Source organism: Magallana gigas, chromosome 5, assembly GCF_963853765.1.
Source record: "Magallana gigas chromosome 5, xbMagGiga1.1, whole genome shotgun sequence".
NCBI lineage: Eukaryota > Metazoa > Mollusca > Bivalvia > Ostreida > Ostreidae > Magallana > Magallana gigas.
The window spans coordinates 15,696,342-15,723,589 of NC_088857.1; the positions used below are offsets into that span (position 1 = coordinate 15,696,342).

General features: G+C 33.0%; 2 protein-coding genes and 1 long non-coding RNA gene across 3 annotated transcripts; 2 read left to right on the forward strand and 1 right to left on the reverse strand.

The window, feature by feature from the left end:
- Nucleotides 1–4,820: 4,820 nt before the first annotated feature.
- Nucleotides 4,821–14,756, reverse strand: LOC117683811 (uncharacterized). Its single transcript, XM_034453723.2, has 4 exons — nucleotides 14,729–14,756; nucleotides 5,961–6,408; nucleotides 5,525–5,740; nucleotides 4,821–5,141 (listed from the first exon to the last, which is right to left on the reverse strand). Exons 2-4 carry the CDS (start codon nucleotides 6,405–6,407, stop codon nucleotides 4,821–4,823), a joined length of 984 nt encoding a protein of 327 aa, XP_034309614.2. The 5' UTR covers nucleotide 6,408; nucleotides 14,729–14,756.
- A 539-nt stretch (nucleotides 14,757–15,295) lies between these two features.
- On the forward strand, nucleotides 15,296–17,756 carry LOC105323935 (uncharacterized). The gene is made up of 2 exons (XM_011423005.4): nucleotides 15,296–17,148; nucleotides 17,242–17,756. Exons 1-2 carry the CDS (start codon nucleotides 15,571–15,573, stop codon nucleotides 17,686–17,688), a joined length of 2,025 nt encoding a protein of 674 aa, XP_011421307.3. The 5' UTR covers nucleotides 15,296–15,570; the 3' UTR covers nucleotides 17,689–17,756.
- Nucleotides 17,757–20,725: 2,969 nt separating this feature from the next.
- On the forward strand, nucleotides 20,726–24,296 carry LOC136275576 (uncharacterized). The gene is made up of 2 exons (XR_010714168.1): nucleotides 20,726–21,218; nucleotides 23,510–24,296. It is a non-coding gene; the product is annotated as an uncharacterized lncRNA (long non-coding RNA).
- Nucleotides 24,297–27,248: the final 2,952 nt, after the last annotated feature.

A 27,248-nucleotide genomic window follows, 5' to 3' on the forward strand; every position in this document is an offset into this window, starting at 1 on the left:
TTTATATTCACTCTCGTTTCCCCTATATATATAAAGGGAGAAGGTAAGCAACTCCCGTTTGTTTACATTGAGGTACCACCTGGGAAATTCAAACGATTACTACATCAAAAATCGCTATACCTGTTGGTATTATCTTTTTTTCTCATTTCCATACACATCCTTCTATCTGAAAACTGATATAAATTAGCATGCTGAATCGTAATATATCCCACGAATAAACATTTGTCACTCGCGACCACGATATTATGAAACGTTCCAAGTAGACGCTACGGAAGTTAGCTGCACAGCGACATCTATGCTAAGAACGATAACTCTTCCCGTGTTCCGAATGTCATTGACTTAACGGTAACGCACGAAAGGCCCGAAAATATTTAAGTACATATCGATGAAAATGGATGCTGATCAATTGTTTACCTTCCAAGCAGCTATTAATGACCATTACTTGTCATCACTGGCCAAGCTGGGACAGGCAAAACGTACATAACGAAAGAAATCGCAATTAAATAGTCTAGTCAATATACAAAATAACCTCACGAAAATTGCTACAAAAAGTTTTTCTGCTTTAAGTTACACTACAATAAGTCTTAATAACATATTAAAAATATACAAAAATCTAATTTGCGGAAGACGTTGAAAAAGGGATCCTTAATGTGACCGCGAATCGTAAAATTTCAATTTTTATTTATGGTGCGGTTTGTCCTCCATACACAGAAAATAGGACGTCATGATGACACAAGACAGTGACGTATCACTTCACAAATCCCTGAGACGCTGTGAAAGCATGGTCATTGATATTAGATAAGCTGCAATGATCATTCCTTTTACATAAGTACTTAAAGTACTTATTTTTTATTCGATGCTTTGCGTAAGTAGGTAACGACATAAATTTAGGCCAAGTAGGCGACTAGCTAAGCTTGCGTACCAGAACAATCGCCCAGTGCCCGATTCTTGATATTTGCCCGTAGATTAACATAAGTTCCATAATCTGAAATCAAATAGGCCTATTTCAAAGCAGATGCCAAAAAAACAATTTATTACTGAACGGGAAATCGCCATCATTTGTTTGAAAAAATCATCTACGGTGAGCCATGTGTGACACTTTTATGTATAGATACATGATAGATGGGTCATTCTACACACAGATGCCCAAATAGTGTCAACATTTCTGAAGAAATTGAAGTAATTTTAAAAATCGCTTTTTTGATCAAAGAAAGATATTAATGCTTTTATTCTTAATATTGGCCAAAAACTTTATAAAAAACCAACATAATTATTTTTTTTCCTTAATTAAAGTATCAAAGATGTTAAAAAATACGATGTCCCAGGTCTTCGTTATATGCATATAATTCATTATAAAATATTAAGTTACTGTCCGTATGGTAATTTTAAAAGCTTTTTAGCAATTGATAAACATACTTATTAATGCTTTTAGTGCAACTCCCAATTTCTACTTTTCATTTTTTTTAAAAAGTCAATCTAAAAGTTGTCCTATGTTTTTTTTGTCATTACCGTAACATAACTTTGAATTCGCCGCTCCCGAAAGACAAAGGCGCGTTTTTTTATAAACATCACGTGACTCATTATACCCGGGAAAGTTGATGAAGAAGATGCAGGGTGGAAGTTTGGAGAACGATGTAAGTACCTAAAACTTAGTCTTAACATTTTAAAACTTTAATAGTATGTTTATTGTGTGTCATTACCGAATGCCAAAAATTACAAACACCTTAGCCTTAAGCGGAAAATTATTTAAGTCGTCGATAAATTTGATTAAATTCATAACCAATTCAGACGCTATCAGCAGCCATGATGACACGGTGGGCCCTTTAGGTCATTAAAAAAAAAATTGTCATTACCGAAACTGGTCATTACCGTGACCATTTTTCGAAACGTTCTCGTTACGGTAATGACAATGTGTGACGGCAGTGACAATTAGATGATTTTCAGTTCATTTATATAAATATTCATTATATAAATATTTTATCATTTAATAGAGTAATTCACAAATATACTGAATATCATAGTAGTTTAAATAAAAAACTATAATATCTATTTGAATTATACAACATTTTATGTGTATTTTATATGTTATTTCAGATTAAACAAGAAGAAACTATAATTTATGAAGATTTAATAAGAATTGAAAAATTGAGTGTTTTATCGGAGAAAACACTGGTTAGCCTTTTACGCAGCTCCAGCGATCAACATCGCCATATTTGGGCTGGTCTGGTGGCCGATGCGTATGACAAGTGGTTACATTCGAAGGAACTTCTTATTTTACAAAACAAAGTAGTAAAGCATCCTTACTTGAAATGGCACTGTCGGCAAAAGAAAGAGCAAGAAGATGGAGAGAGCGACAGAAGAACGATCCCGAAAAACATCAGAAATACTTACAAGCAGAGAAAGAAAGGTATGAGTCGAGAAAAATCAAAGTACTAAAAGTACTGAAAAGCGCTAACCTAGCTTGGTTCTAAGAAAATTTACTGTGTGCAAGCGTAGGCGGAAATGAGCCTTATTGAAATTTTGGTTTATGTTTAATGAATATCAATTTAAAGTATCGAAGACCAGATTTCTTTAAATATATGTTACTTTTTGAAGAAGATGTGAATTAAAGCTTGTATATGGATACTTGCCTGAAACATGGTACATAAAAGCCTTTGATTTTATAAAACTTAATTTCTCATGTGGTTCTTGTGTTCGACGTTTTGAATGTTTTTTGGGGTCTAATGCTTGCACTTTATATTGTTGTTATACGTTTGCACAATTGCATATTTTTTGCTTTTTTGATATACTTACAGTTCATCATCATAATTCACTTCATATTATATTAGATTATTACCAGTTTGAGCGACATTTTTTTTTAGGTGTGTTATACCACCTTTAATAACACTATTCTGTTTTGTTTTGTTATACAGCTATTGGCGCCATTGAAGGTTATTTTGCAGCAAAGCTTAATAACTAGTGTCAACAATAAAAAAATAGTTCTTAAAACCGTATAAAAATTACCAAAGGTGTGGTAGAAATTTGCAAATACATCTCACAATAAATGACTCAAAATGAGGAAAGATAACGTTTATTTGCAGATGTTTCAAATTAGACCTTGTACAAATTATTTTGAAGTAATATTTTAACTTATCAAAATTGTTTGAACAATGAGTTATTTTTACAACATATACATGTGGTAAAACTTCAATTTGTTAAAAATGGAGAAAAGTAATTTTTATGTTATTTGGAAAACAGATATGGAATTGATGACAATTCTAATAGAATATATCTCTTCACAAGATGATTTTTCATCAGTCAGTGACAAGAAGAACTGTCTTGGTAAATTATGTAAGAAAAAGTGAGATTTTGGCAGCAATGGAAGAGGGGAAATTATAAATGTTACATTATGAAACTGAGAAGTAGTGTCCAATAATTATATATTAAAGTTAAAGTAAACAGAAGTTGGCATGTTTATATTCATGGCATTTACAAGCTGAGTTTTATCATTCCTCTTTAAACAATAACTTGTACAGTTTCTATGTTGTGCATAATTTTTACACATTTGGAAATGCAACAAAAGACATATTGAAAGTATACAAAAAGTGTTCTTGCAAGTAAAATACCTAACACTACTGTATAATTTAAATGCTAAACATTGAAAAATGATTAAAATAGACTTGGACATAACCTTGTCATGCATTTTTTTTTATCATAGTGTACAACAAAATGAGTTTTAGGCTTTTTGTTATTGGCATATTGAAAGTAAAATTGGAATTTTTCTGATATATATCAGACTGGTAAGTTTTTTTCTTCATAACCAAATAATAATAAAAAATAATGATAAAAAATAATGATAATATCAATGGAATATGAGAAGTGAATGACAAAATTCAATCTACATAAATGTATACAAAACCTATATTTACAGGTGTGTACAGTTCAACAAAATATTGGTACAAAGAATACACGTATTATCAACTCAACAATACTTAGAAGTTTAGCCATTATCTATAGTAGTTGACAATTAATAACAAATCATTCAAATCTCAAGTTACATTTAGAAACATCACAAAGACAATTAATGACATGCAAGATTGTCTGGTTGTTAACATGAAGAGTAAACTAAACAGAAGCTTCCCTGTTTAAAGTATATTAATTTTAGAAATATCTATGATACATGTTTATTAAAGGAAGTAGTTTAAAGCTCTGTACTACAAGTAAGTGTGAAGACTAAATACTACTTAAGAAAATGTACTATTACTAGTAAACGCACACACAGTCAGTTAACATATTTTTAAAAAACTACACATGAAAGGTACAGGTTCAAAATATGTTTTCTTTCAATTTTCAGCCATGCAGATGCAAAGTCATAACAGAGTCTGTTGCTAAGAAATGATAATTTTGGATTTTTGTGAATGATAAGGTGACATATTTATTATTTTTTACAGTTGTTATAGGAAATAACAATTAATTTTTCAGTTTCTTCCAAAATATTACCTGAATCTGTCAGAATTTCATAAAATATCAGTTGATCAAAAAATTTTGAAACCAAATAAAAAATAGAAAGGTAGTCTGCTACAAACATCTGTCTTATTTAAAATACATGTACAAAAAAACATAAGAAAAATTTGTTGTTTTTTGATACAAATAACATCCCAAAAATAAGCACTAGTTGCGTAAAACACATTCAAACACATATGAGTATATCCTTTGACTCATGAAAGTGTAACTATTATTTACAGTTGTATTCTAATTTCTCAAAAAAAAAAAACTCCCAGAATCTAGAAAGAGTGACTATATATGTACTTGCAAGTGCATGTTATTTACAAAGGCAATGTTCATTCCATTTTCTCAAATTGTGGATGTGGAATCTGCTTTGCTGGTAAAATTCCAAGTTGCAGATTAAGAATTCTTGATCCCATCATGACAGCTTGAAGTTTGAATGGAATTCTGTTGATAAGGACGTTTTCTAACTCCTCTTCTGTCAGAAGGCAGGCTTCGTCAATATGGCTTAATGCATTTTGCATCATGTCTTTTTCAATAACAATGTCTCTATATTGTTCTTTGTTGTCTTCTTTGAGGCAGACTTCCCAGGAAGTTTCTGTTAAACTAAGGGCTTGCACTGTTCCTGATACATTTGCTTCCAAGGGCTGTATTTCCTAAAAGAGGTAGTACAGAATACAGAAAAAAGATACAGAACATGTTTGTAAAAAACTGTACATAAAACAACTTATATGCTGCGCCAGTAGTAATACATAGCATGTGCCACATAAAAAAATAGTGCTTTTAAAATAACGTTATTTTAAAGTGTACAAATTAGAAATAAAATAAGTAATAAGGAACCATTCTTTGAATATAAGGAGGTGATAATTTTGGCCAGAGCGTGGTCAAATTTATCATAGACCTTCGCGCTTTATTGGATTTGACCATTACCAGATCAAAATTATTACCTCATACTACTCGACAAAGAATGATTCCTTATTATTTAAAAATTATAGTGATTAGTGAAAATTATATCAAAGATATTTTTCAAAATCTGTACCTGTATCGTGGTGTTCCTAGTCGTATTGAGGGCTTTCGTTCCTTGCCACTCATTCAGGAGACAGTGTGTGATTTGCAGGGTGTCCCCAATGTTTATCGCTAGTTCAGCAAGTTCTCGCCATAAAGTAATCTCGATGGTAGAACTGTTCTCTTCAATTGTAATGGTCCTTATAGTTGTTTCTGATCCACTTACTCTTACAGTTCTTGTAGCCTCATTCTAAAGAGAAGAATTGCAAAATTTTACACATATATATATATATATATATATATATATATATATATATATATATATATATATATATATATATTTAAACAAGTTTATATTTACTTTTGTTATTAAATCTTAGTACATGTACAAGCAAACTTCTAATTTTAAATAAAGAGGAGTATTGATAAAGTGATTGTACATCTACTACGGGAAGCAAAGCAATTATCACCTTAATCACTTGACCTTTCACAGAGCAGATGCTTCTGAGGGGAGCAGTGTGCACTTCTGCAACTTTCTTTTCAGGAGAAAGTGGTAAGATTAACTGGACAGCACTTGTCCTGATTTCATCTGGAATTTCTAGGCTAGGTTTACCCATGATGGAGGTTTTGGACGACATTGTTATCTTCCCTCCTTTCAGGATGAAGTTTCGAACAAGGAAAGTTTTCCCTTCAACAATTTTGCTGTGTTTGGTTTTGTCAGAAAGTGTGGCCAACATGGAAGCAGATTTGTCTGCAACACTGAAGTTTAGTAGTTCCCCCTGTTGTCCGTTACTATCGAGAAACTTTGCTGTGTGACCTTTCTTAACTACCACCACGGTTACTCCATCTGAGTAAGGAACTGGCTTAGAGGTCCCACTGTGACAGTTTTTAAGCTCTGACAGGCTTTTCTGAGCCATTCTGAAAGTAAAAAGCATAAATTTTCATAAAACAGTGCATTGAAATTTGACAACAAGTATAGGGATAGAACATGAAAATTAAAATTGCTTAGTTGTTCTTATATAAGTAACTGAATGTTTGTTTATCATTGAAATTTATCCTATTGAAGAAAATCAAACAATTTATTAAATATTGATGGCAAGGGTTATTCAAATTTTATTTCCCTGCTATAGTTTTCTATATGAGAGATGCGATGAATCAATTTAGTTGTTGACTTAGTTGACTAACACTAATGATGGTCGGATATACACAAGTATTACATTTGACTTGCAGAAGATTTTTATAAAAATGGTAAGTAAGCAACAATTGGTTTGTGGTCAGAGTAATAGGATTCTAATGTAGCAGATGAAATTTGATCATTGGACATCATGTTTGTATAAAGGTGGTCTAAACAAGTACCATAATCTGTTGTTGCATTTTGAACAAGCTGGCGAATATTTTTTAAATCCATAAATTTACTTAGAGTATTTTGATTATTGAAGTCCACATTTGTGTCTCCCATTATTATAATAGGTTTGTCCATTTCCAGAATGCCAAGCAATTGATTAAGGATATTGCAGAGTTTGCACAAACTGGTTCCTTGTGGAGAACAATAGAGGAATACAATCTGATGCATTTTTCCATTGTGAGTGACACACACGAGTACAGAATCAACATTTTCACACAAGAATAACCTTTTAATGTCCATAACTCCCAGCTTTGTATATACAACAATACCCTTGTAAGACCTTCCACAATTTACACCAACATCATCATCAAATCTGTACATATGAAAGCCAGGAATGTTGTAGTCATCATTTTTATCAGATTGTTTCAGTCTGCTTTCAGAAATTGCAATGATGTCACTTGCATGCATGTTGCTTTCATGAGCTAAGTCTCTAATGTGCAAATGAAGAGATCTTGTATTATGGTACACAATTTTAAGATCACTGGTAATGTCTTTCAAAATTGGCACACATGAATGCATATGGGTTTCAGTTCTTAATCTTTCCATTTCTTGCATGACATGTTTAGACACAGCAATCTTCTTTTCATTTAATTCCAAGATGAAGACATCATTTAATTTTTTTATGCGACTTAGTCCAACATAATGCATATGTTCAATTTTTCGACTTCCAAAGTGCAGGACTGCTTTGTTCATTGTTGATCCTTGCGATTTATGAATAGTTTTAGCACACGCAAGGCGAAGTGGAAACTGCCTTCGAATTACGAAAATATTTCGATGCTGACCTACATTGAAATTTCTAGTTATTTCCAGAATTGGAGTCCATGTCTTACTACAATCTGAAGTATACAAATGTGCGTATTTTGATCGAGCTTTTGCTCCAATTAGCAAAGTTTCAAATTCAACCCAGATTATACTACAACGAGTAGAGTTTTTTACTCTAAAATCCAGTTTTTTTACTATACAAGAAGTACCATTTGTAAGACCATCTTCAACATCAATATTTATACAAATTTCTGCTGGCAGGTCTTCAACTATCAATAATCTACTAACCAGTCCCATTGTCTTTGAAGGATCATCTGGTACTTTGTTCAAGAATATTTTCCTTGTTTCTTCTTTTACATCACCATCAACAGCATCTATAGCGGCAATTTCACATTTCTTTCTATCATCTGCTTTCTCAAAAGCTTCCATGTTGTGCAAATCAACTAAAGCATTAACAGTAAATAAATGTTGCAAAGATGAAACATTAGAATTTACTGTTTCAGGTGCAGTCAATCTCTGTTTTAGTTTAGCGATATCAATTTCTGTGTGCATGCCTTCTCTTAATCTATTTAACAACTCAGCAAATTGGCCATCTTCCTTCTGTCGCATGATTTCTGTCAACTCAAACATTCTGAAGTAGTCTTGCCAAAGATTTGTTGCTAGAGGCCCATATCCATCTTGCAATTGTTTGAATATCCAGTTATCAAATACAGGTTTCAACTGGAACAGATCTCCTATAGCAATAATGCTCACACCTCCAAAGATTTGTTCAGTGGCAAAAATTTCCTGAAGTCTCAAGTTAATGAAGTTGAACATTTTGTTTCCACCCATTGATATTTCATCGATGAATATAACTTTTAAAGATCGAAATTTCACACGAAAAGTATCAAGCTGCTGAACATCCAATGGTTTGAATTTTAAGCTTTGATTAGCAGGAATACAAAATAAAGAATGAATTGTATGGCCACCAATGTTGTGTGCAGCTTTTCCTGTTGGGGCACATAACACTGCTTTAATTTCATCAGGGTTGTCTGACAAAGACTTCACATAGAACCTTGTAATTGCTTGGTACAAAGCTGTGGTCAGAACACTTTTACCAACACCTGCTCCACCAGTTAGGAAGTAATAAAATGGCAAATCACTATTCTTAATTTTGCTCAAGACATGATAGAAAAATATCCTTTGTTTTTCATTCAGATTCCTTGTTAGTTGTGTATATTCACTATGATTTATACAATTAATCAGTGTCTCACTGCTTATTTGCTTTCTTGTAATACCAAGGTCAATGCCTAGATCATATTCATGTCCCATATCCTTTGGGTTAAAACAACCATGATAAAGACCTTGATTTTCTACCTGTTCATTTGTGTCTATTTCTTCAGCATGTTGAACTTCAGGTGCAACGACATAATTTTCATAACTCTGTTCATTACTGTTATTTTCCACCAAGTCTGTTATTCCATTATCCATTTCAAACTTTTTTTTGTTGGTATTGATTACAGAAATGCATTCATTATATTTTGCCTCATATGAATCAGAATTACCCAGCAGATCTTCCTTTTCCTTCTTCCATGGATAAAACAACATCAGCTGTTCTCTATAATAATTTTCAGGATCTTGTTCTTTATTATACCTGACATACCGAATAATTTTAAGCTTTTTCCTTTTTTTCAAAATGGTTCCATTTCTCATTGGTATTTCTTCATCAAACACTTGGCATTCATTGTTGCATTCCTCTAATGAAATCTCATCCTCATTTGTTTCAAAATGCTCATCTTCTGGTAAAAACTCAAGATTTTCTTTCGTTGGTTCATCAAATTTCTTAGGATATACAACATCATATCCTGACACAAAGTCAGCCAAACAGCAATTTTGTAGCACTCTTGGTCGACGCTGGTACCTTTGTAGAGCATTATCAGACTGAATATCAGTTGAGTTTTCTGGCATGTCAGACAAAACATCATAGGGCTTTAAGAGAAATGTGCGTGTTTCACAAGGTGAAGTATTGATGAACACAAAAGATCTAGAACATGAGCGTAATGACAATTGCAAAATCAAATATACTGCCTCCTGTGCACTTATTTCAACATGAGAAAGGAATTTATTTCCAATATGCCTCACCTGTTGCTGCAAATTTTTGTTTCCTTGCCGGGCTTCATTGCATGCTTCATACATAAGATTTGACATTCCTCTTTGGGACTTCGATATGTAATTAACTACATAAGCACCACATGCATAACCATCAGTAATGAACTGGACATCAATATTCGCTTCCCAACATCGAAGAATGAGTTCATTGTATGCATTTACCCTTATTTCTGACACATTTCTTTTCAGGAATATCTTAGGTGTTTTCAGGGAAGATCTTATTGCTGTAATATAGATTTCTTCACTCAAATTCAATGTTTTGAAGAAATCAGAAAATGTCATTTCTACACCTGATTTTAATTCATTCAAGAATGAACAAATTTTATCATATTCTTTTGCAATATCTGGAAATTTTTCCTTCTCAAATTCTTGGAATGGTTCCAATAACTGGGTACTGGACATGGGAGGCAAAGGAAAGTTGAAACGACAAATATTTTGGCCTCTTTTTCTACAAGTTCTGGCATGTCTGTGAGTTTGATAGTTAATGAGTTCTGGTATGTCATCATTTTTTTGACAAGTAGAATGTTTTTGTACAAAGTCAGCAATTTCTTCATTGCTGTTTTCACCATACTTTGGAGCACCTTCAGTCCAAACAAGCATATGAATATGGGGCGATCCTCTTTGTTGGAATTCTACACGGTAAAAGAAGTCCTGTACATTTCCAAGTGGAGCCAAAGGTGACTTCAACACATCCGAAATAAACACCTGTACTCTATGATCAAAGTATCTTGTACAGGTAACAGGATCACCTTGTATCAACTCACATTTTTCTGTCCATGTTAGGTTTTTAATATCATCATCAGTATACTCTACATTTTTAACCAATTTGCCGAGAATTTTCAGCAAGTCAGACCACTTAGTCTCAGCAGCTGATAATGAGCAAAACCAAGTAGGTATGCCAAGCTGTCTCATCATGGCAAACAGGTCTTTTTTTGCATTTTCCCAATAAGCTGGTGAACCACGCAGTTTCCTCAAAACCCTGAATCCTTCATTAAGTCTTACAATATTATCAAATTCCCCAGGGTTGAGTACATTTCCAACAGTTACCTTTCTTCCTTCAGTTTGACACTTTCTCATTGCTAGAGAGACTTTATCCTGAATTTGCTTTACCTGAATTTTTTTAAGTTTGAAAAAAATATTTGGAATTGAACTTGCTGCACGTCTATCTAAGCTGCGCAATTCCCATTTGCAAATTGAGCTGTAATGAACAGGAGTTTCACGATCTTTATTTTCAGGGCGCATTTGACCACAATAAATTGTAGGAAATGACAAAATTTCTGCATTCTTGTCCTGGTACAATCCAAGAGGAGTCTGTCCCTCACCAGGTGAAAATGACATTGTTTTACATAATGATCTGACATCAAGTGGATGCAATAACGTATCAGTATTTCCAGTTAGTCGACTTTCAAAGTTGGGATCCTCTGTCCATTCATCAGAGCTGGAATCATCTGTTGAACAATCATCAACATGATCTTTCATGTTATTATTTGATGAATCTTGTTCAACATTTGAACAGTCATCATTATCATCAGTTTGCAATCCTAACCAGTTCTGTTGCTCTGAATCTATGTTCCATTGTTCATTGATAGAAATTCCTTGTTTTTGAAACAAAACACTATTCTGTAACAGCCAATGTAGAGCTTTAATACATTTATTGGGTCGAATTGCCTCTTGCAATACACAGTGTTTAAAACTCTGCTTTCTTTTTAGCTTTACTTGTACAGTTTCAGAGTCAGATAAGGTTCTTGGTAATGTTGTGACTGTTGTTGTAACATCTGATGGAACATTAACAACATTACCGCGTAAACTTTTTTGACCTCCACGGGGTTTTTCAACAAGTTGCATAAAAGGAATTCTAGGGCTAAATAATCTCTCTTCTAACTCTGTAATCAACAACTCTGGAGGCTTAGGAGGAAAACTCATTCCATTTACAACAGCTAATGCTGGGACCTTGCATGCCTTGATACTATTGTAACAAGTATTGCAAACCCATTCAATATCATCAACACTTTTAAGTCCTGTCAAACATTTGTTTGCAAATAACGAATTGTGTAAATTACTTGCATTTCGAACACTTTCTTTGAACCAAGTTTGCGTACAACAAGAACACTGATATACTGGACCTCGTGTCACCTTTTTATGAAAACTTTCAATTTTTCTAGCAATTTTGTTGTCAGGACTAGACGTACTACAATTATAATGACTGTCATTACCATTTATTTGAGCAATGGGTGGACTAGTTCCATCCAGGTGTGTTAGAGAACTACCACTGATTTGCAAACATTGATATTTTGTTTCTGGTGTATTGGTAGTACTTTCATTACAAATTGTGTTTTCATTTCCCCTTTCTACAAGATTTCTATCTAAATCAATTGCTCCCCTTTTTCGCCTTTTACCATAATTAATGTCAAATAAACAAAGTTCATATTGCACTGCTTCTAAAGGAATTGTTGCACTTAAAGACACACACAGTTTTCTCAGGAAAACACAAATGTCTTCTAAAGAATAGAAAACTGATAGAACAGCAGTTCCATTTGGTAAACAGAGTCCATCCATTCCTCTACTATGAGAGTCAAACACATAAAATGCACCTGTTGTTTTGTAATACTTGATTGCTATAGCAGCAGAATGAAAAGTAAGAAGCAAGGAAACTTCTTGACGAGCTAATGATGAAACCAAATTTAAGCTTGATTCTAATGATAATCCTACTCCATCTATGCCTCCTTCCCTACACATAGTTCCTACATATGACTTTTTTCCATAAACTGTGAAACAAATGCTTTGAAACAGAATAAATTTAGGTATATCTGAAAAATGCAAAAGATCATGACTTTCTCCTTCACTGCGAAGTTTCTGATATAAAGTGTCCCCAGTTATCAAAACAAAATTCATATCTTGTGTGTCAAAATCATCAATTTTTTTCAGAAAAGATTTCATTAGAAATGATATGCAGTTTGTCACACACTGCCTTCCCCTTGAAAAATTGGAAAAACATTCATCACCTTGACAAAAATCTGCAAACAACACTTTTCTTTGATTTAAATTTGACAATTCCGCACTAGCCATTATACAAATCTTTTAAAAAACTTAGTATGCACAATTGACTCAAAACTTTGTTTGTAATGTATGCTCACTCAGCATAAAGAATTGAAGTAACAGAATGAACAAGTTTTTTAAAATATACATGTACATGTACTAGTTCACATAAAAGTCTGTCTTTTTTTATCCTTTCTTATTTATAATCAATAACACTGATAAATAATTAGAATAACTCAGTTTTAACAAATGCTGCACTTTTGCATGTCATTTTCAAGAAATTGTCTGTTTTAATTCATACAATATAATTAAGAATTTTAAAAGTTCCTTTTACTCTAAATAATAAAGGAAATTGCTCGATATGCTTTTATATGACAACATTTTTAAGTGATTAAAAGGATATGTATTTGAACAATACAGAAAATAAAAACTCAAATATTTTTCAAATTATCATCACAATGGTCAAGGATTTTTTTTGGGAGGGGGCGAAAGCTCTTGTTTGATCACCTACATTTTTTTAAAACAATCTTTTTCCTTGTAATAACATACGCACTCTTCTTTTTCTTATTTCATGAACTAAAAAAAATTCAAATTGGAATGTTTATCTAATGTATCTTGAAATTTTTTTTGTCACATATATATATTTAAATCAGAAGATTAATACTTTCTTACTATCCTGCAATTTTCGCACTCAATATTCAATTTTTTTTCTATCAATAATATTGTGATTAACCAATTTTGATGTTTGTCTTCTGGGAATTTTGTTTCATACAGTTTTTTTTATTGTTGTTATTGCACAAGTTGGTTAACAAATTTTGTTTAGGATTTTTTTTTGTACATGTATTTTTTTCTCTCAATATTGTCACTTTTTCCCTCAGAATAACTTCTTCTGTGCTTAAAACTGAAATGATTTCACATTAAATTTCAAATTTTTATGCAGCTTTATATTTTTCAATATTTTATTAACTACATTAAATCTGATAAAGTTGCTTCTCAGGTTCTCTGTTTTGATTGAGCACGATTCTCATTTCTTTATATTCACAATCTTTCAGTTGCTTTTCAAATTTTATCTCTCATATTCATAAAACTCTCATAATATCTCAGATGTCTCAATTTATGTTCTTAAAATGTCTTTTGTACAATGTTCTTCAATTAGATCTCATTTTTCTCACATATTCTCAATGGGTTTTTGAATGCTCTTATGGTACTGTCTCATTAGATTTCTCAAAGATCTCTTTGTATCAATGTGTTAAATTGTCATATAAACTCAGATAGTTTGCTCTTCAAATTTCTGCATTCAATACTAGTACTGTGGTTCAATTGTGTGCTCTAAATTATTCATTTACTTAAATGTTATTCTGACGTACAAATATATAATCTGCTACGCTAATATATAACAGTTTTTACAAACTTGTAAAATTGCAAATTTCTGATTCAAATACGGATAGTAGAATAAATTAGCCTGCATACATTCTACATTTACAATATTATCTCAGTCAAAGAAAACCATCGAAAAGAAATAAACAGACTTTCAATATTATCTCAGTCAATGGAAAAACAATATTAAAACATGTCGCCTTTTTACGATTATAGTACAGTATAGTCAATGAAACATGGTAAACAAGTAAACAATCATATGCGTAGGCTATCTAAATAACCGGAGGGGGTCATCCGATTGTTTCCTTGTTAGAATATAAACTATTTAGCAACTACGTATAACAGGATGATAAAGTAAATTGATAAAATTTATCCCTACAGAAATATTTTTCAGTCAAGTACGTAAGCGATCAATCTCGAACTGTAAGATTTCATGCCATTTATCACTGTTTATGTGTTAATTTTATATAGTACACAGTCTAACATGGAGTACTCAACCATAAAATTTACCTTGATGTTGGTTTGGTCACGCCTTTTATCGCCTTTTCTTGATCTTGATAGGTTGTATCCACAATCAATTCTCGGATCTCGATAAGCTCTGTTTACAAAACAAACCCACGCTATATTTTGGCGCCGGGCTGTTCGATGTATTCATTCGCAGTAATGTAACAAAACTACGAATTCGCAAAAAGATATGTTAAAATCACAAATTATAGCTTTTGAACAGTAATTTATCACAGTTTTTGACATTTTCTTGCAAAGAATCTATTTTATTTTTCTATATTTTAGGTTCTGAATACGCACTATATTTTTTCATCACTGCGTAGCATCCCGTGCAGATGTACGTAAGCCCCGCAAACCAATCGTATCTACTCGGCCATTTCCGTCACCCTGATAACTGGTTCCCTATACCTCTTACCAGTTTAAATGATGTATATTTCTGCTCATAGAGGGCAGTTATTCCTTGCACCGGAAATAGAAGTCTAACGACAATAAAGCGCTGAGCTATGCTTAGCGCTTTAAAAAGCGGAAAACTAAAAAATGTATCACAGATGACTGACAGGGAGAAAAGAACAGTGCGTAAAAGATGGAGAACAAATCAAAAACACAAAAGAAAAAGGGACAAAGATATTATAGATTTGTTATCTACAAACACTCCTCCGAATTCCCCCCATGAAAGAACATCAGTTGCTTTTCCAGTGGACTTAAAAAAATCTTCTGGAAGGAAAAAAGTAAGAAAGGACCGCGCAAAGGCTTACAGGGAAATAAAGAAATTGAAAGATAAATTACAAAAGAAAGAGAAAGACATTGAAAAGTACAGAAAACGTTTGCTCAGAGAAAAAGCAAAATATATGAGAAATGTAACAGACTCACCGAGAACAAAAACTAACAAATTACTCAGAGGCCAAAGTGTTTCTAAAGAAGTAAAACGTATGTTGAACTTTCACCATGCAATCATAAAAGGATTAAGAGAGAAGTATAAACAAGCCAGAAAAAGAAAAACCCAGAGAGCAATTGTCAACATTTTACCTTCCAAGTTATTGCGAAAGTATAGACTAAAATCTGTCGCTGCTGGGGCAATCGGATACTCAAGAAAAAGAATTCTTACTGCAATGAGCACAAAATCTTCAAATTGCGGAAATAAAAGAATTCAAAGAATACAAACAGCAGTCAAAATCTTTCTGCAAAGGGATGACAACAGCCGGTCCTCTGCTGGGAAGAAAGAAACAATCACCAGGTTTAAGATAAAGAAGCAGAAACGATTTCTTAATGATGATATGAAAAACCTACATGCTAAATTTCTAAGTGAGAACCCAGAAATGGGAATATCATATTCCTTCTTCTGTAGAGTCAGACCATTTTGGGTAGTAAAAGCAACAGAAAAGGACAGGCAAACTTGCTTGTGTATCAAACATGAAAATCTTCAATACCAAGCAGACAGATTAAGGGATCTGAATATCATTGGGACGTCAAACATTAATGTCCTCGCAGATATGATTTGCTGTGACTCAGATAGCAAGACGTGCATGTATAAGGAATGCATAACATGCAAAGAAAAGGTGATTACCGTAGATGCTCTTGAAAATGACCTAGGAAAACAGATAAATTGGAAGAAATGGACAACTCGTAGGGTCGAGAAAGTTAAAAAGGTACAAGGTGAAGAAATAAAGTACACTACATCCATGACTACCAGAGAAGAAGAGCAAGGCACAGTCGAGACATTAGTTGAAGATTTTCAGGCAAACCTTAAGAAAACTTGTCGACATTTATACAACATAAAGCACCAATATGCTGTATTACGAAAACTTAAAGAAAATATGACAGAAAATGAAATCATAATTCATATTGATTTTTCAGAAAATTACAGTTGTAAATATAACAAAGAAATTCAAAGTGTCCACTTTGGTCCAAGTCAAACTCAAGTTACTTTACACACGGGTGTGGTGTACTTCAAAGGAGAATGCACCCTGTCGTTCTGCACTGTATCCGACTACAATAAGCACGGACCCCCTGCAATATGGGCTCATCTAAAACCTATTCTAGCCCATGTAAAGGATGTGCATTCCACAATAGATACTGTCTACTTTGTTAGCGACGGTCCGACCACTCAGTATAGGTGCAAAGCAAACTTCTATCTCTTATCGTCATACTTTTTTGATCTTGGGTTTAAGATCGGCAACTGGACATTTCTTGAGGCAGGGCATGGTAAGGGTCCAGCAGATGGGATCGGGGGTGCAGTAAAACGGTCGGCTGATGCTGTCGTTGCGCATGGTGGGAGTATTACAGATGCTAAAACCATGATGTCTGCTCTAGAAAACACTGGGACAAAAATAAAGTTCTTTCTCATCACAGAGGCAGATGTAGAGCCAATCCAGAAGCATCTCCCATTGAACCTAGACACGGTACCACAGACGATGAAACTTCACCAGGTAAGCTAACCATGTTAACATTTTCTCTAATCTCTCACTAAATATAATTTATTGTGATATAGTACAAATTTTGTAATCTCGCTTTACTTTCAGGTGTTTACAAATAGAAGATGCGCCGTTCAAGTTCGTGTCCTGAGCTGCTTTTGTCAAAAACCAGACATGTGCTCTTGTTTTACACCCACTCCATTCACTTTTACTCATGAAGCTTCGACAGCCTCTCCGACTACATCAACAGAAAATTCAGTAGACACTTTCCAAAAGTCTATAGATAACCAGTTAGTAGGGAAATGGTGTGTTGTTTTATATGATGATATTCCATATCCTGGTGTTGTACAAAACGTTGATGATGATGATGTTGAAGTCCAAGTGATGCACAAAATCGGAAATAACCGATACTTTTGGCCCATGATTCCAGATATATTGTGGTACAATCATTCGCAAATTATTTGTGAAATAAGTGAACCGACTAAGGTTGGTTCTAGGCATTATCAGCTTTCTAAGTCCGACTGGGATAAAGTGGTGAAAGTGGTTGATGTTTAAAAAAAAATGTTAAACTGACAAAACTAATGCTTTGTATTTCATGTCTTTAAATAAAACTTTGTTTTTGTGTGTACGATTCTCTTATTAATGGTTTTAAAACGTCTGCTAATAATATATTTTGTGTATACTGTCATTACCATAACGTCTTGTCATTACCGTACGCCAAAGTCATTACCATAACACACTCTAAACATTGTAATATATTATAAAACAGTAGACAGAAATACTATTTTTTTGTATTTTTTAAATTAGTAAGACTTTAAGTGAATGCCCGAAACGTAATGATAAAGATATGATATAAATTAGACCCTAAAAGAACAAGGACATAATGTACAAACTTAAGACTTTAATAAACAGGGCGTTGTTTCTGCAATTACTCTAAAACAAACTAAACGATTTACAATTTTTTACGTCGGTTTTAATTGCATCATTTTATTTTATTTGGGATGTATGAAATATATATTGAAATAGATCATATGACTGATTAAAATGAAAATTTATTCTTGTTACGGGAATGACATTCATCAGTGAATAACACATTTTAAGTGCTAATTAATTGAATTTTATCACCAAGAACTTCACTGCTGATAATAATAACTTGTCGCACTATTTTTAAAAACATTAGAAACATAGAAATTATCCACATTTACACATTTATTAATATCCAGAATTCAGGTATTTGTTTGGGCATCTCTGTGTAGAATGACCCATCTATACGCAAGCAAGATAAACAGTACAAATTCTAAAGCAGTTTTTGAAATTCAGTTTGATTTTTAATTCTTTAAGCCTAATATTTAAAATTTATGCACATACATGGATAAGACAATTTTTTAAAAATAATATTCTTCGATTCACGTGATTTAAAAACTCAAAACACTATGAATTGAATTAATATAGAAAATGGATTTGTGTTTCCTGCAAGAAAGATCTAGGTACAGGAAAACAATTGAATTACGTGAAAAGGGAAGCATTGGTGTTAACAATGCAAGCTCTGAAAGAGGTGATTCTATATCTACTAGGGCTGGACAGGTCGTTCATGAGGAATGTCGACGCACTTATGTCAATCCTATTGTTATAAAAAGTTTGAAAAGAAAATCAACATCACCGGTAATCCTTATTCCATCCAAATCACTTAGATCAGAAATGCAATTTAATTTTAAAGAAGACTGCCTATTTTGCGGAAAACCGGTAAAAGATAATGCAAAACGAAATAAAAAGTGTACACTCGGTTCAAATAACTCAATTTCAATCAACTTTAGAACAGATTTGCAATGATAGAAACGACGAATGGGCAGTCAAAGCTCAAGGTAGGATAGAATTTGCTAGGGACCTTCATGCGGCTGATGATGTTTATCACAGTACCAGTAGTGGTAATTTTCGATCAGGGAAAAAAGTGCCAGAAGTGTTTTCAAAACGTAAGGAAAATGCATCTTATTCACGAGGTCGACCAAATACTGGCCACACATTGTTCTTACAAGTGACAAAATACTTGGAAGAAAATGACGACGAACAGACAATAATCAAAGATCTAGTAGACCACATGAAAAGTCTTTCAGAAGACGAGGCATATTCCAATCAACAAATGAAAATAAAATTAAAGGAGCATTATGGTAATTCAATCATAATAACTGAATTAAACGGCAAATAAAATGTAGTTATATTTCGCCAGAATGCCGTAACCATACTGCATACTTTCTATAAGGAATCAGTTCTTAAGTCTGACGAAGAGAATAAAAGGTTTCTGATTAAAACAGTGGCAACACTGATCAAGAATGATATACGAAACATGCCGGTAGATAAAGCATTTTATCCAAGTGTTCAGGATATTCTGTCAAAAGAGGGTCATTTACCAGACAGTTTATCATCATTTCTGAAAGAAGTAACTTCTGAGAATGTCTCATCAACCAAAATTAATTCAATTGGTCAAGCTATTATACAAGCCACAAGACCAAGAATAGTGATAGAACCTCTTCAAATTGGACTTGCAGTGCAACTGCATCATATGTTTGGTTCCAGGTTTCTAATAGATACCCTAAACAGTATGGGGTTTTGTTCATCATACTCTAAAGTCAAGAAATTCGAATCATCTGCTGTCATCTCCTCAAATCAAGAGACATGCCCTTAAGACGAATCACATTATCTACAACTTGTAGCAGATAATGTAGACCAAAACATCAACACCATTGATGGAAATAACACCTTTCATGGTATGGGGATTATATCTTGTTTATCTCCCGGGTTAGAGAAAAACCCTCTACGCATTCAACGCTTGGATGTTACTATTGATGCCTTTATTGCATCTGGCCATATCAGCTTATTTTACTTCAATGCGGAAAACACAAGAAGTTCACGCAACTTAAATTCCAAGAGCTGAGACCTCTTAAAAACATTAACTTTTCTTGGAAGATCGACACCTTGAGAAATGTTCTATGGCCTTTAAGATCACCTCTGCCTGGTTGGTCTGGGATGATGCAAGTGGTTCAAGAAGGCAATAATCAAGGGGTTTCAGATATAACGTTTTTGCCCATGATTGATTGGAACCCAAGTGATTTGAATTGCATCTTTTCAACGTTGATGTTTGTTTCCAAAAAAGCTTCACGATATAATCGAACTCTAATCATAACATTTGTCGAGATACTGTTGTTGTTATAGGCAAAAACCCATTGTGAGCTGTCCAAGTAAATATAAATTGGCGACTTCGAGAGAATAATTACGTATATCTCCGCTATTTTAAGACCCATCAACTTGAAATTCAGCATGAGTGTATCTCAGACATTACTTTTCTGAAAAATACATGCATATTGCGAGTGTTTTAAAAATTAATTGATTTATTAGGCTTTTGAAGCGAGCTGGTAGTGTTTTTATCTGGGTCAGAGTTCGACCCCTTTTTAGGCGGAAGCGCCTATTGCAATTGCTTTCATGACCTTCTTCGTCATAGGTCAAATTCCTGCCCTTTTTCATGGTAAACTATCGGATGTTATTTAAACTAAGGGAACACAACTCTATAACACCCCCACACACACTGTTCGTTCCCCGTTTAAACATCGTTTCTGATAATAGAACTGTGGTATGTCTCTAAATTTTTACTTCATCGTTTTTAATTATCCATTGAAAATGCCTATAGCAAAGATAGCAAGCGGTAGATTTACGTTTTTGATAGTACAGGAACGAGCGATAACTCTTGCGATGGTATGCGACATAAACAAAGGATAAGCACGGAGTCTGATGCCTGTAGATGAAATTCCGAGGTAATAGTTCAGTTTGAAATTGCGTGTTTATGGGTACAGAAGGAAAAATTGATAGGGAAACAGGTAATGAATGCTTTTTTTTAAAAAACGAGGGTGTGTATAAATCTATTTAAAAAAGATTATTAGAATGATACAATGCCTATAAATTATTTGTAAACATACCAACGTTTCGCGTAGTAATTAATCTCGGACAATACTGCATAACGTTATGCAGTGTAAAAATGTTGTCAACAAACCCACGTTGAGAACAACTGGTGACTGTCCATCTTCGACATACGTAAGGTAAGTTAGGTAATTAATGTGTTATTTCTCATTGTATAAACGTTTGCCTCATCATTTTAGATTTTCATGTTACAAAATCTTTATCGAGGCGCTGGTACATTCTTAGTCCGAAATTCCTCTGACTCTAATCCCCGCTTGTATATTGTGACGTGCGGAGTAGACATGTCACAATATAAAAGCGGGGGTTTGAATCAGAGAAATCTCAGATAAGTACATAAATTTTATGAAAGAATTTATATTGTTTGTGTTAGGCATTCATCGATAATTCTGAAATGTCGGTCTTATGTTATGAATACTGTACAAGGCGAGGCCTACAGGATATCTTTAAAGATTAAAATTTAGCACAATGGAATCGCATACAAAGGAAGATAACATTTCCTTTTTTTAAACTTTTATTATTTTGTGACATCTTTGCAGATCTATATTTTCATATGGTGATTTTATAATATGTTACGAACTGCACTGAATGATATAGGGTTCATTCATTTTGCTTACAAAAAATTACAATATTCAGCTTGGTTTAAAAATGACTCATGAATAATGCAAATGAATTTTCTCTAAAAATATCTCAAATATAGCTTATAAGTATCATACAAGATACAATTCATTGGTTGATATAATAAATATTCCAGGTAGGCTATTGCAAAGATATTTAATTGAACATTTTAAAAAATTAATATGATTTATCCTTTTACCTACTGTATTTACTTATATCTCAGAATTACCTTATCATTACTCTATAATGAAAGTGACTAAAATTTCCATTGGATATTCTCCGTGGTTTTCTCGTTTAAGTATGAACTAATTATACCCATGCTCGGAAGAGAGGGGGTATATTGTTTTACCCTTGTGTGTCTGTTTGTCTATAACACAAATTTTGTCAAAGATATCTCAGCAACAATTGCAGATGCTTGAAATTTTAACTCAGTCTCAGGGCTCGACATTAACGCTTGTCCGCTTGTCCGGTACCAGTTAAAAAAATATACGGACAAGTGAATATTGCTTGCCTCTTGTCCGACTGGACAAGTGCATTTTTATGTAAAGAAGTCTCCAACGTTTTAAAAAGTAAAGAAAGTTTTGTGATAAGTTTATCCGTAGTCCCGTTATAAGTTTATCGATTAGTTATTTTGAATTTCGATCCCGACTTCAAATCGAAATGCAATTGAGTTACTCTTGATCGGGATTGAAGTTCACTAATTACAAACAACTTTCAACTGTAAAGGTGTGGATCTTAGTTCTTACAAAGTACCAAACACACATGTAATCAAAAAGAAAGGAAGAACAGGTAGCAAAGATAACTTAAGGATTAATCATTAATGGAAAGAAATGTAATTTATTTTAGGTTTCATTCATCATTGATAGACTATGATGACTTTCCATGTTTAGTTTAAAAAAAACAGCTGAGAAATCAATATAAGAGTTACATGTATTTTAAAACCTGATGCTAAATTTAAAATGTCTTGCAATTTGCCATGACAAAGCTATAGCTGACAAATCATGTTTAATGTTAAATGGAACCAATACATTTAGGAAAGACACTTTAAGTTTCCATTTAAGAGGTCAGGTTATTAATGATGGTAAGAATAATCAATAAATGACTTTATTTTAGTAATACAGAAATGTAGTTTTCAAGATAACAATATTTGATCTTTAATATTGAAAAAAAGTTTTGGACAAGTGAAGTTGAAGTTCGGACAAGTAAATATCTTGGTCACTTGTCCGAATGGACAAGTAGGAAAAAAAGTTAATGTAGAGCCCTGAGTCTTTGTTAAGGCATGCCTTTCAGTAGGATTGATTTTTCAAAATATTTGATGTCATCTTCCCATTACATGTAATGTTAACTATGCTTTTTTGTATACACATCAGAGCAGGGGTATCACTAGTGAGCATTGACTCACAGATATCTTGTTGTCATATCTTTAATAATATAGTAAATATTCTTGTACTAAATGCAATTGAAAACTGAAGAATTTTGGAGAAAAAAAATAAACTTTCATTTACTGCAGTTCAATTACTATAGTTTCCATTACTTGTATGTAATATACCAAAATAACCTTACAGTTATTGATAATTCATTTCGTGTGATCTTCTTATATATTTCATCCTTTATTTGCAAAATACATGTATACTTTTGAAAATAAATTATTTAAGGTAAAACACATGAATTCAAAATATTTTATAGATTAATTTTTTTTTAAAATCCATGTTTTCTTTATTGGAGGTCAAGTATATTGTAATGAAATATTGCTTGATAACATATCCATTATTCATTTTTCATCAACACATTTTAGAATATCCTGCTGAAAAAGACAGTTGTCATTGGTATAATGGATGCAAGACAACACTAGTGAATTCAAATTGTTGTTACCACAAATGGCACACTCCAGGATTACACGCTTTCCAAAAACACCATTACGGCATGCAGCCATAAAGGGATTCTTTGAAAGTCTATAATCTGTAATGGTGGAAGTTCTCTTGAAGATTCCATTAGTATAAAAATAAAAAGTTCAAATGTCTTCAATACTAGAGACCTGTGATTTGGCAGTACAACATGGAGCAATTGTAAAGGACACATAATTTGTACATTATTGAATATCAATATATAGTAATCCATAATATACTGGGCTTTTACATTGTATTGTAATTCTCAACATTTGCATATGTGTTTGATCTTTGTAAAATATGTTTGGTATACAGTACAGTAAGTAAATACATTATTTCTAAGTTTTAAACATTTGTCAACAAAATATATTAACTGCAATCTGAGGATCAATTAGAGGTCTGCAATTCTCCACATATAAAATGACTTTGAAATCATCCTGTTACTGTTAAACTTGAGAATATATTAAGAAAACATCAAAATCTCTTTATTGAATACCTTTTTTAGAACACATTGTGCAGATATTTTGTGTATTATTCTATGAAGCTGATTTCTCAATGGCTATTGCTTCTCAGGTAAGCAAAGTGACACACATACTACTTGATTCTGTAAAATACTGTAATCAAGTGATGTACAAATGTAACTTCTGCATTTTTGTGAAACATTATTGTAAAGAATAAAATACTACAGTTTCAGAAGTTTAGTTTACTAAATTCTAATACTATAATATTCTTTCATCATTTTGATGTCAAAATGAACATTTTTAATAAATCGGCATAATAAATGAAAATGTATTCCTGTAATTTCAGCTTGTATATAAGTATCAACTGTTATACGAATGTACTTCACAAAATAAATTTTTTGATGTTTGAATTGCTCTTCTCATTTAATCTTTATTTTAGGCATGATCCAGACTAATCTGGTGCAGTAACAGAGTATATCCACATTTACTACGTACATATATATACCTTAATTGACATATTAGAATAGTGTTTTATGTTACATGTATCAAACTAATTCTTAAAAAGAAAATAGTTTTAATAACACTATAACATTGACAACTTGCTATCATGCTTCCGCCTATCAGTACTTTCAGTACTTTGATCTTTATTTATGGTTACATTGAAATTCATGTTAAAACGGGCTTGGCCCCTGTGTTACAGACGTACAAGTTCAGACACCAGAATAATCGTAAAGCAAAGCTATAAGAAGCCTAGTTCATCAACTCCTTCGGTGCATTCCAGGCGGCAGATATACCATTTAAGTACATCACTGGTTATCTAGTTATACATAATATTCTTTGCCGACATATCAACTATTTCCTTCCACGATCGCCTCTCCTTTCATGGTTATGCCCAGTTGCATATTCCAGCGATCTCACATGAAAACCGGTTTTAACGAATCTTTCTGCACAGTGAATAATATAACAAGCTATTGAATGTATTTTCTTTTTGTTTTCAATTCAGTCGGTTCAGATTTTAACTCACTATTTGTGTTTAATCCATTAAATTCAGCTCAATACCTCTGCATCAGCTGAAAACGCATCCATTTTGAATATTGTTGCTGTTGTTGTTTTGTATTAATACGCGCCGCTTCATTTACATTTTTTATCAATGACACTTCACATTTTATGATTCACAGGATGAATGACCATCTTTAAGTCCTCCTTAAAGATAGCTTAAAGGTGTTTAAAGGTAGCTTAAAGACGATCTTTAAGCCACCTTTAAGCTATATGTATTGCTTAAAGGTGGCTTAAAGAAAGCGTAAAGATGGCTTAAAGGCAGCTTAAAGACTATCTTTAAGCCACCTTTAAGCCACCTTTAAGGACAACTTATAGGTCCTTAATGTCCAAACTTCTTTAAGCCACCTTTAAGCCACCTTTAAGCTACCTTTAAGCCACCTTTAAGCCATTAAAAAAATTATTTCAATATTGTGCTTAATTTCCAACAAAATGAATTAACTTTATGAAAGAAAAGGTATTAAAACGGTTTTTGTTCCATCCAGAGATGTATCTAGCCAAGACTAATAGGTGACAAAAAATATTCTTGTTCAGGCATGCGCTCTATATTTCCCATTCGTAAAAAGATTTGTAAATAATGTCAATTTTTGACCGATTTTAATTGAATTAAAGAAATAGCGTCACTTCTGACGTTATATACTGCAAGTGAGTGCAAATAAATCAAATAAATGTTTGAAAAATATATTTTATATCAACTCTTCTAAAAAATAACATAACATTTAATTGAACCCGAAACACTTCAAAAAATGGCAAATTATGGGGGCCAAATTCAACTCATATCATATATACTTTTTTAAAGCCCTTTTCCAGCTTTTTAAAACTATCCATGTCGTTCCATTTCATTGATCAAAAATACCTATTAATGTACATCTTTCAAAAAAGATCTTAACTTTCGTTTTGGTTGGAGTTTATTAATATGCCTTCCATTACCAAAAAACCATAGCACACACGCCACATGGGCACAACAACCAACTGTACGCATGCCTGCCTTATATTGGCAATACCAAGCAGTTATTGCATCTTTACAATCTGAAAGAGAAAAGGAAATATTTCTTTAACGATATGCGTCTCGACTGAATTCTGACACGAATAATATTATCAGCATCATGATGGATGTCAATGATGTACTCGCCCTCATCATCCATCATTTTTCGAGTGTAACTGGCTGCTTGTTAGTCCCCTACCGGTTTCACCGGAGGGGACTATAGCTTTCCTCCGCGTCCGTCCGTCCGTCTGTCAGTCCGTCTGTCTGTCCCACTTCGGGTTTCCACTGTTTTTTTCTTTGTGCGTTTGACGAATGACATAAAAGTTGCTGAGCAGCTTCAAAATATTACACAACAGACCAAGTTTATATTTTTGTAGCGTCTGGTCAACATAATTTCGAGAAAATTAATTTTTTAAACTCCAAATTCTTTAATGATCGGGTTCGTTATCGGACTCGGTGTGTACTGAATAAACAAGGCCAGTATGTGGTCAGTAATAATATCGTGCATTATTTTTGGTATCATTACATATATCATTTGTAATAACAAACAAATAAGTTCTGTAAAATGATGTCAAGTATTGTGTTATACATTTTAAGGGCAGTTTTTTTTTTGGGGGGGGGGGGATGGGGGGGGTATTATTATTACAATCGGGTTCGTTGTCGGGTTTGGGCTGTTCAATAATAGACTAGAGTATTCGAGACTTGAAGATTGACAACTCGGGGTACAGAAGCAGTAAGTAATAATAACAGTGCATTGTTTTCACATATTTCTACCAGCGAATACTTAATGGACTTGCACGAAATAAAATAAATAGCATTATTTTCACCACTTTGTATTTAATTTGGATATCAACTGTGTAGTTTGAATTTCCTCTGTATTTTTGTTTAATCTCCTAATATATTTTACGGTGGGACCGTTGGAGCGAGCGCAGTTTATGATTAAATATATTCTTTAGTTTTTCCATGATTTTGAGAGGATTTTAGATTTCGGTTATTCAATTTACAGTAATTACAGTTAGAGTTATTTCCCCTTATTTAAACATAATTGTGTTGTCAGACTTCATGTCAATTTTTTGTCGTCTGGCTCTCTACTTAAAATCTCCCCTGATTATTAAAACTACGCATAGAATACTGTTCTATTTACCT